At 36.0% G+C, this 16,578-nt stretch overlaps 3 protein-coding genes across 4 annotated transcripts in view; 2 read left to right on the forward strand and 1 right to left on the reverse strand.

Annotated features, from left to right (window-relative positions):
• LOC128171010 (uncharacterized) overlaps window positions 1-8,282 on the reverse strand; it is a 555,905-nt gene extending 547,623 nt beyond the window's left edge. The window contains exon 1 of the mRNA XM_052836772.1: window positions 8,180-8,282. The gene's annotated coding sequence lies outside the window, so the exon portion shown is untranslated. The remainder of the gene's footprint in view (window positions 1-8,179) is intronic.
• LOC128171023 (uncharacterized) lies at window positions 685-2,599 on the forward strand. Of its 2 annotated transcripts, none has more exons than XM_052836785.1 (3): window positions 685-1,996; window positions 2,108-2,203; window positions 2,315-2,599. In XM_052836785.1, exons 1-3 carry the CDS (start codon window positions 1,297-1,299, stop codon window positions 2,476-2,478), a joined length of 960 nt encoding a protein of 319 aa, XP_052692745.1. In that variant the 5' UTR covers window positions 685-1,296; the 3' UTR covers window positions 2,479-2,599. The 2 variants fall into 2 exon arrangements, with proteins under 2 accessions (XP_052692745.1, XP_052692744.1); XM_052836784.1 differs by having other exon boundaries at window positions 2,291-2,595.
• LOC128174899 (uncharacterized) lies at window positions 3,305-3,733 on the forward strand. The gene has a single exon (XM_052840324.1). It carries the CDS (start codon window positions 3,305-3,307, stop codon window positions 3,731-3,733), a length of 429 nt encoding a protein of 142 aa, XP_052696284.1.
• Window positions 8,283-16,578: the final 8,296 nt, after the last annotated feature.

The raw sequence follows: 16,578 nt of genomic DNA on the forward strand, positions 1-16,578 counted from the left end.
AAAAACGAATGCTTGACAATCATTACCTCTGCTAAATTCATCCTGCAGTTCGATCTGCTGCCTCCGTGACGTAAAAATGTGACGTATGTTTTGTCATCGACAAAACTAAAACCGATTTCGTATTAATTCCGGATTCCTTATCGAATTAATTTTAAGAAGACGCGTGGATTCTGTTAATGAAACAACTTTATTTATGCATAACTACATAAAAAATTTAAACCAATAAACATGCACAGTAGCAAGGTTTTTCTTCACACATGTTCACATGCATTCATTTCAGAGACAAGAGTGATAAAACAACATCAGGCGTGTTCAGCAGAGAGGGCGCCCGCGAGCGCTCGCCAAAATTTGTGTTGCGGGTATAGGGAATTTTGGCGAGCGCTCGCGAGCACCCGCTCTGTTGAACACGCATCTGACATGTACATGTACATGCAGATCATGCGCGGATCCAGAAATGTTTCCGGGGGGGGGGGGGTCCGAAGGATAAATGTGTTTTCCCGAGGGGAAGGATCCGAGGTATATTTGCGATAATTTTACTGTGTAAATTTCATTAACTTTCATTTTCCGGGGGAGGGGGACCCCTCTGACCCCCCCCCCCCCCTTAGATCCACGCATGCAGATAATTTGTCAAGTTATTCAAATGCATGCCTTCACACATATGTAAAACATATATTAATATAACATTTTTGAATAAGTTTTCTCGTTATGTCACAAATGAGATAATTTTATTACTATGCCCTGAAAATTGCTGAATCACACCGGAAACAGTTATATTGCCCTCCCGGAAACAGTTATATTTCACAGGAAGTAGTTATATTGCCCTCCCGAAACTGTAATATCACCATCGCGTGCAAGAATTCTGCATATTAATTACGTCGGGTTCGAAATTCAACAAGCCAGTTGCCAAGCAAACGTAAACAGATCCGCGAATTTCAAACATGTCAGGCCAACGTCTGCGGTTTGTTCATCTAAATTCAGAGGAACTCGATAGCTTAATTGATGAAAAAAATTCGGCAAATACGACAAAAGTGATAAACTCAAGCGTGAGTGTTTTGAAAACATTTTGTAATGAATCCGGAACGAATGTAATGGAATTGTATACAACACCCAGGCCAGAGTTGCAAGAATTCTTGAAGTCATTTTACGCTGGATTGAGAAATTCAGACGGGGAAACGTACGCAAAGAGAAGCATGATATCAATAAGGTATGGACTTCAGAAGCATTTCCTAAAAAAAAAAAAAGCTTGACATAGTAAACGATCCCGATTTCAAAGAGGCAAACAACGTATTTCTTGCCATGTGTACGAAAATAAAAAAGGAAGGCAAAGGCGCTGTCGTGCACAAGGATCCCATAAGTAGACCAGATCTTCAAAAACTGTATTCTTCATTCGACTTAAAGGAAGCCGAAGGACTACAAAACAAAGTGTTTGTTGATTATATGCTGTATTTCTGCAATAGGGGAAGGGAGAATCTTAGAGAACTACGGATTAGCGACTTTTCCACTGGTACGGATGCTGAAGGTAGACGATTTGTGTATATGGCAAGGGATCATGCGACGAAAAACCACAGAAATGACGAAAACCAGAGTCAAGGTGGGAGAATGTACGAACTTAAAGACAGTATTCTTTGTCCTTATGGATCGTTTCTGTCCTATATCAATAAGCTGAATCAAGATCTTGATGTGCTTTGGCAGAGACCAAGTAAAGGAAATGAACTGAAGTATGATAAAATAGCTGTCGGAAAAAATACGCTTGGGGACAAAATGAAGAATCTTTCCAAAAAAGCCGGACTTTCAAAGATATATACGAACCACTGTCTGCGCGCAACGTCTATCACAGAATTAGACAGATCGGGATTCGAAGCTCGACATATCATGTCCATATCTGGCCATCAGTCTGAAAGTAGTATCCGAAGTTATTCAGCTCATGTTGATGATAAGAAAAAGCTAGACATGGCAATGTCAATTTCAAAGGCAATAACTGGAGATTCTATTCATGGTATGTAGTTTTAATACTTGTATTGAGTTTATTTATTAAGGAATTTTTTTTTATAAAATGCATTAATGACACAACAATTCTCTTATAAAGCAACTATTTTCAATTTAACAGCTGAAAACAACGCCGCCACTTTACGCACAGGTAGCAACTCTTCTTCTACCATGTCACTTCTGCAAGATGACGATATAGCTGAATCCCACTTTCAAGGTAAAGAGCTGAACCACAAATCGTTTATCTTCGACATTTTATTTTTCTGTGGTATATGTAAATTGGGATAATGTTATCTTCAAACAGATATGGATTTTCTTGAAATCACAGATTCACAGGAACGAAGGCTTCTGGAAACATTCGTCACACATGAAACAAGAACAACAAACCTCAACCTGTATCAGGAAAAAGAAAACCGCCCTGCAAAGATTCAGCCAGCCCCCATTATGCATATCAACAACAGCAGTGTCAATGTACACTATCATTATTATTGATTAAGAATCACCAAATCATCAGCGTATTAGTTGACGTTGTACATTGTACATTGACTAAATATGAGCATGTGCCATTAAATACTCTTGTGAATTAAATAAATATGATGAAAACCTGAGAAAACCTTCGGCATCGGGCGACATAACACTCCAGGGCTTTCCTGTCACCTCGGGGCAAATATTCTGGTATGTCGCCCTCGAAGCCATGTAATATATGTATATTAACGCACGTGTAACATATGGTTTTTAGAACTCATGTTAACCATGTGTTTATTAACATATGTGTAACATGTGGTTGAGATCTACATATGTAAAACATATGGTTCACAAATGTTTAACATATGTAAAATCTAACGTATGTTAAACATATGTGATGTTGAACATATGTTATCACACGTATGTTAACCATGCGTTTCTCAACATATGTGTAACATACGGTTTGACTTCACATGAGTGTCACATATGTTTAACGTATGTTGTACATGTGTTAAGTTCAAACATATGTGAAACGTATGTGGCACAATTAGCTGTGTATGTTACCAGAGTTGGCGAAATGTGCTGGGTTGCCGGCAATCCCCGGTTGTTTTTATGTATGACGTATGTCAAGTAAAATTTAAACTCAACAAGACATAGTTTTCGGTAAATTTTAAAACGCCAGAAAAAGGTGGCAAAATAAAATTTAATTGAGTAATATAAAAGTATGTTTGTGATGCTTGTGTGTTTATGCCATTGATAGCTCGTTTCAAATATACCGTCGATTTTGGTGATAGCCAATGTTTACGTCAGTCGCTAGACTCAGTCGGCCGGTAACTTCGTCGGCATCAAAAGCATGCCGCCGTCACAACAACACATGCCGCCGTCACAACAACACATGCCGCCGTCACAACAACACATGCCGTCGTCACAACAACACATGCCGCCGTCACAACAACACATGCCGCCGTCACAACAACACATGCTGCCGTCACAACAACACATGCTGCCGTCACAACAACACATGCCGCCGTCACAACAACACATGCCGCCGTCACAACAACACATGCTGCCGTCACAACAACACATGCTGCCGTCACAACAACACATGCTGCCGTCACAACAACACATGCCGCCGTCACAACAACACATGCCGCCGTCACAACAACACATGCCGCCGTCACAACAACACATGCCGCCGTCACAACAACACATGCCGCCGTCACAACAACACAAGCCGCCGTCACAACAACACATGCCGCCGTCACAACAACACATGTGGTAGACACAGTGCAATTGCACTAGAGATATTACACTGCAGGTCGGAAAACAATTGTTTTGCTTATTTATTATATAATATATATATTGAGTATTATTAATATGCATCATTGAAATGACTAAATAAAAATGTAGCATAAACATATGCACTCAGAGAGAGAGGGAGAGAGAGAGAGAGAGAGAGAAAGAGAGAGAGAGAGAATGCGCATACTATTGAAACGTGCAACTGCATTAATAATACTGTACTGCATATTGAAAAACAACTAATTCTTTTATATTATACAAATATAGCCCTTCATGAGGTCGATCCATAGATATATCGACTTCACAGTATTATACTATTGAAACGTGCAACTGCATTAATAATAGTGTACTGCATATTGAAAAACAACTAATTCTTATATATTATACAAATATAGCCCTTCATGAGGTCGATCCATAGATATATCGACTTCACAGTACAGGTAACTCTCGATAGCTCGAAGTCCATGGGACCAAGGAAAAACTTCGAGGTTTCAAGAGTTGGAGTTTTCAAGAGTTCGGAATTTTCCGGGTTGACCGACGGGTTTTAAAATGAGTATAACCGGATGTTACGATGAAGCCATTTATTTAGTTCTAACCTTTCGCACCTGATTAAACAACGTTTTCTTTCAGTAAAATATACAGTACTGGATGTTTTTAAAACTAAATACAATCAACAATTGAATAAATTCATGATAGTTATTTATTTCATGCATCATATTAAGACCAGATTGCTCAATACACATGATACAACTGGACTGCAAGACGATCGACATGTCATAAATGTGATAACCGAGTATCACTCATTGTTCCAACTGTACGGGTCCTTCACCAGCTGTAAGAAGTTGTTCAGCAATAATCATTATTATGACTGTCACAATGATGCTGATAAGCTTAATTTTTACAGTTTTATAATTCTAAATTTTGACCATGTTTCGTCTCAATTTAATTAATTTCTCATTTTCACTGCATCTCCAAATTTTGTAAAACAGTTAATTATAAATTAGGTACATGTATTGGTATAGTCCATTATCAAACAATTATCACCTTGCAGGACAAGTGTCTTCTGAATAAACAACTCGTGACACACCTGGAGCTATTTAAATGGCCAAGTAGGTGTTAATTAGGTATAGCGCTTGGAGATACACAGCGACTTCGAGGTATCGAGAGTAAGAAACTATATAATATGAACAACGGGACTGCAGTTTGACTTCGAGAGATCAAGAGTTCGAGAAATCAAGAGTAAATCTGCTAAGTTATATAGGGGAAAAAATCGGGACCCTAGACTCACTTCGAGCGATCAAGAACTTCGAGCGATCAAAGTTCGAGCCATTGAGAGTTACCTGTATTATACATTAAAGTTTATGTATTAGAGCATTCAGTGCGGAGTTGAAATTTCGTGACGTCAGCTGATGGCTATCGAGCCTCGAGACGAAATTCAAAGTTTGCATGAATTTTAGTTGATAGCATTAGCAATGCGTTGGATTTAAACTTTAGGACGAAATGTATAGTGAGAAATATAACATTTGAACTCAGTGTTACACACAAACCGGTAGGCATATCTGATTTATGTGACCAATTGACGTCTGAATCAACGAGGGGGTCAAACTGGCGTTGCACACCTTGTGTATTTATATATAGTAGGGGTATTATTTTTCGATGTATGACTTATTAAGCGACTGATTGATAAGAATTTAGGTGCCTGTGTTGCTTGTTTCTATAGGCCTATTCAAAAACTTACGATGTCTGCAGTCTCCACACCCAGAAAAAAAAAAAAAAATTGCCTCTGCTTTTTCCTTGTACATCTTTATATTAATTTATAACGCACCACTGCCCTATGAAACTATTTCTTGCATTGATAATTTAGCTAAAATAACCAAGGATAACTTTCATCCATGCTGTCAAATCTTTAAAACGCTTTGATAAGTGGTGTGTTATTGATTGTTACAAGCGTTTTTTGAACTCTGATTTGTAAAGACTCTATTGTTTAAACCGATTACGGTTGGTAATCTGGATTTGGAATAAAAAGTGTTAGGGTCGGCGCATAAAAAATAGGGTCGGTCGGGAAACCGGAAACACACATATTTTATTTTTTGGCCTAAATCTATGTGAATGAATACTTGTTGTTAAGATAGCGGCATTTCTTTGATGCCTGCAAAGCGACCTAGCCAGCTCTACTACTGTTGTACTGCGTAGGAGTTTCGGCGGCATGCCTTTGATGCCGGCAAAGCAACTGGTGTCTGGATTTAGCGGGCTGCTGACAAAAACAAGACTGTCACCAAGTGGGGAAAATTGATGGTATTTTGAATCCAGCACTATCAATCAAACAAGACATACGTTACAAGTTTGGAGGCATTTTAAAAATGGTATGAAACACGGTCACCGATGAACGACAACCATTTAACAATTGAGTTAACTTTGTCAAACAAAACGGCAGCCAATATGGCAGTGCTCATGGTATGGAAGAATTTATTCAGCTAATATTACTCACATTAACCCTAATATTTAATTTTTTAAAAATTATTCTTTTACATAGGTTACTATTATGCAAATCTTGAAAATTTACAGGCCACAGTGTCTGATGAATTTATAGGTTATTTTGCCAACTCTGTGTTACATGTGGTAAAGAGTCAAGTCTCGACCAGAACTCGAACCCATGGCCTCTGGCGTACCGTGCCAGCGCTTTAACCACTGAGATATTGAGACCCAAAATATTGACTGACGGTCACACCACTGAGCTATTGAGACCCGATAAATTGACTGACGGTCACACCACTGAGCTATTGAGACCCGATAAATTGACTGACGGTCACACCACTGAGCTATTGAGACCCGACATATTGACTGACGGTAACCAGTCTGGGCGGACTCCGAAAAAGGAGTAAACTCCGAAAACGGAGTATTTGGCACCGTCATGCATTGCGATTTTCTCAATTTCCGTTTTGTAGCTAATGTAAATAATGGAGAGTTGCCTCCCTTTCCCGTAAAATCGTGATTGAAAAATAGATTGAAATCCTTCAGAAGCGTGAAAAAAAATATGGAAACGACTCAGAAATGATTAATCTTAAAAAAATACTTTTAAAAAAAGTGGAAATGTTTCGATAAACAACAGGAAAAATACATAGAATTATTAAAACTCATACGTGGTCGACCAGGACTTATAAGATAAGAAAATCAGACTTCAAATTAAGACTTGGAAGTGTGGAAATTGAAAATTAATTGTTGCACTAATGTCAGTATTCAAGCCTTTAATATAGATGATGTTTTTTTTTAAATACGACAAAATTACGATGTATACAAGGTTTTAAGAAGTGCCGACTTGGCGAGTCAGTGCATGAACAAAAGAACGGTGTAATGACTACAAACGGGATAAAAAAAACTAACAGTAATAGTTTATTTCACACCCTAGCACATAAATTATCTTTAATAATAGTGAAATCATGGAAAAAACATTAATTTATTCACTTTATTGGCTTCGTCATCGGAAACAGAATTGACCAACTTTGACAGCAAATAAAATTTGATTTGCCCAACGAACGTATATTTTTGCCAAATACATTCTGTTGAAACATGTCTTATAAAGCATTTAAACGTATTTTCAGACCTGCATATGAATAATCCGCTTTGCACAATCAATTTTCCTGAGTGCCCTGTTTTCACGTAAAAATGGAATATTTTGATTAACTGCGCATGCGCCGAACTCCTTTTTCGGAGTATTTTTCTTTTGAGAAATCACTTCCGTTTACTCCGTTTTCGGAGTCCGCCCAGACTGGTAACACCACTGAGCTATTGAGACCCGACATATTGACTGACGGTCACACCACTGAGCTATTGAGACCCGATATATTGACTGACGGTCACACCACTGAGCTATTGAGACCCGATATATTGACTGACGGTCACACACTTGTTTACCTGGTGATATATAAAATAAATATTTTACAATTTTGCAAATAATCATTCAACAAAACTGTCTGACCTGACAGGGAATGAGAAACCTGACTGTTTTGTAGAAACTGTATTGTGACGTAACACATTTCCCACACTATTTTCAATTACTCAAGCGTAGCTTTCTTATAGTTGCTACATTTTTTGAATACGCTGTAATTGAAATGCGCTCCAAATGAAACGGTTGGAAGAGTTATCGTTCTTTATGCAGTGATTAAACCGAAAGTTTGTCACTGTGGATATAAATAAATATACTTTGTTGTGTAAAACAAATGTGTAAAACATCAGAGGGTCATGTCTGTAGATTCTAGCGTAATAATCAAATGTTATATCGGTAGTTTCCGTCATTTGGAAAATTAGGGAATACCCGCTTCCTTCTGTGGAAACTCCACAAAAATGGCTCTTTGGGCCAAACATCACGAGACAATCAGTAGGTGTAATGATAAGTATATAAGTAAAATAATAAACAAAGACAAAAACTTACAATAACGTTCTCGGGCTAATCAACGATCATGATGAACAGACGAACATCGACGACTTGGCTAAATCACGTGACTTCACAAGAATGCGGTAATGGCTAATGACGCGAAACACCAGAAACCCCTAGAACCGCTCGTGTATTTTCGAACAATGTTGAATTAATGATTTTGAATTATATTCCGCGTTATATTCGAGAATCAAATCACTTTAATTGAATAAAGTCTCAGGTGCAATTTATTTCTATTTTTAGTTCTATACTTTCCTACTTAAAAAAAAAAGTTTTGTACAGCACGCTAAAAATCAAAGTACTGAAAGCTGCACACGTTCTTTCACTTTAAAGGAGGTACGTATATAGCATTTTTATTTAAAAATTTCTTTCTGATTGTTTTTTTTTTGGTGGGGGGGGGGGGGGGGTTGCTAGGCAGAAAATTCTAAATAGGAATCAAAGTATTGAAAGTACCAGTGGCGGATTCAATGGGAGGGGCGCACCCGAGGCACCCCCTTAAACTGTCAAAATTAATTTAAACCATACTCCTTCTGAGAAAGAAAATGTATAACTTGCGATTCGTTTTAATTATCAACTATTTGGACATTCATGGAATTTCTCTACATTATTTCAACGGCGTAGTATGAAGAAAACCCATGATGTAACGTACATATATAGTGTGATTTATTTTTATCTTAGAGTTATTTTCCTTAGACCCGACCGGGCGTGGCATGCGCGTGCCGGGTCTGTTTAGAGCCCGACCGATCGGGGTGTATTCATTCAGTCTTTAATTTTGATAGAGCAGATACAGACGCGTATACGTACTTACGGGGACTGGGGCTAAATATCATATTCAACTTTAATTACTAACGGTAAATATCACACTCCCTTTGATTTTTATATGATACTGTTTCACACCTCTTTAGCTTACGTTCATATTTATTTATGTCTGTTATTTATTACGGAATAAAATTATTTTTAAACACTGAATACACTCGTTATCCTTTTGAAAAAAAATCACGAAAGCGAGTTAAAGTCTATAAAAACTAATACCAGAAATCTTGAAGAAAATTTGAAAAGAAGTGTTAATTCGATTGTCCAAAAGAACGAGGAGTTGCAAAGTTCAATTATTGATCTAAAAAGTAGGTCAATGCGTGACAACCTGATCTTTAGTGGCATTCCAGAAACCCCAAATGAAGACTGTGAGGCAGTCTTACACCACTTTCTCGAAAATAAACTGAAAATTGATGAATATATTTCCTTCGAAAGAGTTCATCGCATGGGGAAACCTGACGAATTCAAAACAAAACCCCGTAACATCATTGCCAAATTCAGTTTCTTCAAAGACAGGGAATTCGTCCGTCGTCGTGCGCCACAGAAACTTAAAAATACAAATATTTGGGTTAACGAGCAATTCCCACCTGAAATTGAAGAGAGACGTAAGAAGCTCTACCCAGTGCTGAGACTCGCACGACAAAAACACAGCCACGTTAGGCTTGTGGTTGACAAGTTATACATTGACGGTAAACTCTACAACCCGGAAGACAAGGCAGAAGAAACCCTAGGGACCCAAGGGGATGCAAAATACGACAGCAGTGTACACGGTAGCAGACGTGAAAACAAAAGAGCGCGCTACGGTTCAACTCCTGATCGTAACGGACGCTAGGAATGCGCGGGGGAGCGGATCCGGTGTCCTAAGACTCAGTGCTCACTTAAATTCTTATCTTTAAATGTATGTGGACTAAAAAATAGACTTCATTACGATGAATTTGCAAACCTTATTTCTGAATATGATATTTTAAGTTTCACAGAAACCAAAACAGATGATACTGATTCTATACAAATACCCGGCTTTGTAACCTATATGAAAAATAGACACAAACTCTCAAACATTAGATCGGGCGGGATAATCGTAGCTATCAAAGACAATATTGCGAAACATATAAATGTAATAGATAATGACTGTAAATTTATTATGTGGCTAGAGATAAGCAAGGTTTTATTCAACATTGATAAAGATGTAATCTGTGGAGTTGTTTACATACCTCCAGAGGCTAGCAAATATTCATCTAATGACAGTTTTATGGAAATAGAACAAGAGCTTTTTAATTTCTCTAAAGACTCGAATTATTTTTGTTTCATGGGAGATTTTAACTCCCGAGTTGGTCGTCTTGGTGATTTTGTTGAACCTGATGATTTTTTAACAAATGTAAAACAACATAATGTTGTTACTGAAAACATTGATTGCGCCTCTTATTTTGAAACTTTAGGAATCCCTATATCTAGAGCTGCCATGGATACTGTATGTAATAATTTTGGTTATAAGATGATAGACTTCTGTAAAAATAACAATTTTTTTATTGCAAATGGTCGAGTTGGTAATGATATTGGTGTTGGTGCACTCACGTGCAAAAACAGTAGTACCGTAGATTATGTTTTATGTAGTCTAGAGCTGTTTCAGTATCTATGTAATTTTCAAGTTGTAGACTTTTGTAATTTATTTTCTGATGTACATAAGCCTATATCTTTTTCTATCAAGACAAATGTCACCGCTTCAATTGTTAATTCTTTACCTGCGAAAAACCAACCAACTGTGAAACTTTGGTCAGCAAACAATGCAGACGTTTTCCGTGAAAAGTTAGATCACTCCTCCGTCGAAAGGATCACTGACGAACTATTACATTTAAAGACATCAAATATCGTGAATGAGGAAAATATTAAAACGGTGATGACAAAATTGTGTAAATTATTCATTACAACGGCAGAACAATCTTTTGGGAAAAAACATAGTGCTCCTGTAAATTCTAAGGATAAACCATGGTTTAACTCCAAATGTAAGACAGCAAGGAAGAAATTTCATTTAGCGAAGCGTATGCACAGCCGCAATCAATCTACAGAAAATAAGGCCACCTTAAAGTTAACAAGTAAACATTATAAAACAGTTATGGACGAATCCTTAAAGAAATACAGAAAGGACTTATCAAATAAATTGCAGAATCTACGTGCGTCGAATACTAGAGAATACTGGAACATTCTTAACAATTCAAATAAGACAAAAAAATGTTCTGCGGATATTGATACATTGTATCACTTTTTTAAAATATTGAATGAAAATGAAGGCGCTGAAACATGTGATAATATTATTGATCAATCGGATACGGTGAACGAATTACTTAATAGCCCTATCACTAGGGAAGAGATTGTGAATTCAATTAATAGTTTAAAAAACAACAAAGCCCCTGGCTATGACAATGTTATGAACGAACACATTAAAACTACAATGTCGAATTTTTTACCACTGTATGAAAACTTGTTCAACATTATTTTTGATACTGGTATTGTCCCAGAGGAATGGTTAATAGGCATTATTAGACCAATATATAAAAATAAGGGTGACCCATCTAATCCAGAAAATTATAGACCAATCACTTTATTAAGTTGCTTAGGGAAAGTATTTACTAATATTTTAGGAACACGCATTGAACATTTTGCAGATGATATTTCACTTATTAAAGAAAGTCAGGCGGGATTTAGGAAAGGGTTTTCCACACTTGACAATATTCTAGTTCTGCAGTTTTTAACACACACACTGATCAACAGTAAAAAGAAATTATTCTGTGCATTTGTAGATTTCAAACAAGCTTTTGATACAGTATGGAGGGATGGGCTCTGGTACAAACTTCTTAAAAGTGGAATAAATGGTAAATGTTTTACATACATAAAAAACATGTACAAAGGTATAAAATCAAAAATATGTATTAATGGTTTTTCATCTGATCTTTTTACTTGTAATGTCGGTGTACGACAAGGAGAAAGCTTATCTCCATTCTTGTTTTCCTTGTATATAAATGATCTAGAAGATTATTTGTTAGATAAAAACATAACTGGACTGTCTACAATTACTGAGGGAATTGAAAAGGAACTTTTTTTATATTTAAAATTGTTTATCCTGTTTTATGCAGACGATACTGTTATTTTAGCTGAGTCTGCAAACGATTTACAGTTTGCCCTTAATGAATTCTATAGATACTGTGATACGTGGAAACTTACTGTTAATATTTGTAAAACAAAAATTGTTGTATTTTCTAAAGGTCGTCAACCCAAATATGTCTTTTCATATAATGGTTTACCTATTGAAATAGTTAAGGAATTTAATTATCTCGGTGTAATTTTCTCAAGAACAGGTTCATTATTCAAAGCAAAAAAACGGCTATGTGAGCAAGCACAGAAATCAATGTATGGAGTTATAAGGAAGATAAGAACTTTTAATTTACCTATTGAGTGTCAATTAGATTTATTTGATAAAATTGTTGTACCAGTTTCATTGTATGCATGCGAAGTCTGGGGTTATGAAAATATTGAAATTATTGAACGTGTCCATTTAAAATATTTGAAACATATACTTAATCTGAAAAGTTGTACACCTAGTTATATGGTATATGGCGAAACTGGACGATTTCCTCTGTATATAACCATTTTTACTAGAATGATTTCATTCTGGGCCAACATAATCAATAGCAGTGAAAACAAGTTAAGCAAAATCATATATATGTATGTACGTATTCTTTTTGATAAGGGACAAATATTAAATCCATGGCTATGCTCTTTAAAAAATGTTTTAGATAAATGTGGGCTTTCAAATTTATGGTGTGATCATGAATCGTACCATTATAACTCCAGTTGGATTAAGACAACTATTAACCAAAGGTTAAGAGATCAATTTTTACAAAAATGGCATAACGATATTCAGGAATCGACTAAGGGTGTTATATATAGAATTTATAAAACAAATTTTGAATGTGAACGCTACTTACTCTTGTTACCCAGTAAATTAAGAAAAATATTAGTTAAGTTTAGAACTAAAAATCATCATCTTCCGGTTGAAATAGGAAGGTGGGGTATTGTTGAAAGAAGTAAACGTTATTGTAATTTGTGTAATTGTAACAAAATTGGTGATGAATTTCATGTTATATTAGAATGCAAGGCATTAAGTAAATTACGAAGTCAGTTTTTAGATAAATATTACTGTTCTTCTCCTAACATGCACTAAAAAGTTTTATGAAATCATGTCTTCAGTCGATTATATCACATTAAGAAAACTGTGCTTCTTTATTTCAAAAATTAATCATATTGTTCGTTCACCCCACTTACTTACTTGAACTTTACAACTAAATTGTATATATGTAAATATGTTTGTTCTTCTTATGTACCTCTTGTACCATTATATGGTGTTGAGTGAAAATAAACTGAACTGAACTGAACTCGGATCACACATACATGTATGCACGAGACTAAACCCCTTGACGGCCCCGTTACAATAGAAAGTGTGATCGGTCACCCACCTTTAAATAATTGGTTATACTTGTGATTTTAACGACTCTTCCATGTTTATTATGATACAAGCTGTCATCGATATCTTTTTAAACATCATTTTCATCGTCCCGTTGAAGTAGACTTTTTTATACCGATTAATTTACAGCCATTCGTAAAAAAAAAAAGGAAATGTTTCTAATATTTCTGTAAGGCAGATGGTTTTCATGAGATTTCTACAGGTCTTAAATCTGCAAACCTTTTAAATCGTAAATGATTTTATTTCCTTTTTAAGTATTATCACGGGAAGAAATATCACAAAAGTCTAAATATGAAGACTGCTTAAAACTGGCGCCACCTCTAACTTCAAATTCTGGATCCGCCGATGAGTCTTGAAAGCTGTGCCTCATTTTGTTCAAAACGTTGTTACTGGTGTGATGGGGTCCCCTCTCTGACCTATTGTTTACATTCGCAATTAATTAATTAATTAATTAGATGGGTCCTTATCCAACATCTTAGTCTCGTTCAATCATACGCTCGACTGTCTCCGGCAACCAGACGCTCGGCTGTCTCCGTAAATCTCACACAAGCAGCTTGTCGGAGATTTACGGAGACAGCCGAGCGTCTGATTGAACGAGAATATCGCATCTAGACTGGATAATTTGCCCTTGATTCCAAACGCTGTCAATAGGATTATACGAGGCGCGCTAGTATACATTGAGAACGAACCCTCAGACGTAGCACTGAGTCTGTTAGGGTTAACGTTGTGATCGCGCCGACCTGAAAGTAGGGGAAATCGTAACTATGGCAACACACAAAACAACAAGTCATAATCCAAGTACTGAGGCACTGACGGGAGTTGATTTTATCGATTATTATTTATTTTAAAATCAACAATACGTTATTATGCATGGTAAGTGGTTTCTAATCTGTATTTGAATTACGCAATTTTTTTTATATATATAATTCTCGAACTTTTCCGACAAGAATTTTGAGAAAACCCCATATCCATGATGTGGTGTAATATTTAAAGGTATCCATGATGTGGTGTAATATTTAAAGGTAGAATCAATTCCAACAAACTATGTATCAGTAATCGAAATATTTCTAAAAAGTGTACACAAGTCTGGATCCAAGCCATATTGAACTCTTATCTCGTTCAACCAGACGCTCGGCTCTCCGACTACCAAGAGAGACTCTTGTCGGAGACTTACGGAGACAGCCGAGCGTCTAGTTGAACGAGATTATATAGAACTCTGGCGTAGGAATACACACGACTACAAAAATATCTAAATTGTTCGTACTAAATCTGACTATTTTCAAGGTATTTATGAATAAATTTGTTTCCTTGAAAAACAATGTTTCAGCATACATAACACCACGTTTATTTATTATTTTCAAGGTCTAAGTTTTGTAAGTGGTGATGATTTGTGCTGCATGAGGTCCAAACACTGTTTCACTTTCGGTTTGCCAGAGTAACTGCATAGGAGAGTTAATTAAAACAAGTTAAGCTTTTTTAAAAAAGCTTACCGTCTTTAGAACAAACCCTAAACAGCAATTAGTTATCAAAGACAGTTTAATTCTTTTTTTTATATAAATGTCACCTTCCTCTACATAGCATGGCGAGTTGATTTATCCGAAAAATTTTATGTCATGTGTCGTTTAAGCCTGCGTGTCTAAAGTTGAGAACTGTGTACCCGAGCTTGTAGGTTGAGATCGACTGTAGGGTGAAAGAGATCTAAGGTAGGGTCGTAGACTCTTATTATATTGATAAAATCAAAGTTATCCCACTGCATTTATCTATCTAAGGTGCAAATAACTTTACCGATATTAGGCATACCGCATCAATTTTTTTTTGTATTTGAATAAACAATGCTAAAAGAAAAACAAATAATTTCAATAGATATTGTAGAATGTTACTTTCAACTAGGTGGACCTGAAAACCAAAGGCTGAATTTCATTCATAGCAATATGTATTGCTTTTTCGTTTTCTCACTTTTTAAGATTTGAAATCTACCAAATTTGTCAAGTCGTACGTGAAAAAGATCATCAGAAAATTATCTCCCTTGCGCCGAACAGAATTTCAACCAATGAAATAAATGTAAATTTGCACATCATGTATTTTCAACCAATCACAAAGGAAAGGAAGTGCACAACCCGGAGACTGTAAATTATTTCATTTATTTTTAATTCCAAGGAAGACGGTAACCAACTCCCCAAAATGCTCAAAGACAAAGGAAATTGTGATTGTTATCGGGCAAAAATATAATTCAGAACTTGTATTAATCCACCCTAGACGAAATATAGGATCTTTAGAAAATCCTATAGGATTTCAATATTGCTTCTAGGAAAATCTTATGGGAAATATTATTTTCCTATGGGATAGTTTTTAAACTTAGATATCTCACCTGTTAGGTGAGACACATTAAAACACAAAGTGGTTATATACTAGTACATGTACTCTTTCATTTGGTGTACATTGATTTTTTACGACACTGCATCTTATTAGCGGGTGGAATCATTTCACCTTGACACTGGGACAGTGTTAAATATTGAAGCATTCCTACAAAAATAGGAGCAATTAGGCTATTAATCGCTCTATCATGTTTTTTATTGATTTTATAACTGTGTTTTTCCAGAGTGAAAGGAATATTTTATTTTGTTGCATAATATGGAAAAACTATTTGACTGTGTTAGAATTGCCATCAACGAATCAATTGATTGTCACTCGTGTGGTTCGCAATGTCGACATTCAAAGAAAATATCCTTTTCTAGTTCCGGCCGCAGTATTCCGATCCCGTGTTAATGTATTTCTAATAGATTTTTTGCTGGTGTTTATTTTATTCTATCGGGATTTCAATCCCGACTCTAATAAGGAAATTGACACTGTTCAAATTATTTTAATAGCTATATAAAACACAGAAAATTGGTTTTCCTATACATTATTGATAAGATTTATAAAGCACAAGTGTTCTATTGATTGAATTTATAGAACACCATAAACGATTTAATTTTTTATTCGGGGACTTCAGTCTGGTCCTATTACTTTTACCCCCCTCTATTCGGGGACTACAGTCTGGTGCGATTACTTTTACCTCCCTCTATTC

Source organism: Crassostrea angulata, chromosome 2 (assembly GCF_025612915.1).
Source record: "Crassostrea angulata isolate pt1a10 chromosome 2, ASM2561291v2, whole genome shotgun sequence".
In the NCBI taxonomy this organism is placed as follows: domain Eukaryota; kingdom Metazoa; phylum Mollusca; class Bivalvia; order Ostreida; family Ostreidae; genus Magallana; species Magallana angulata.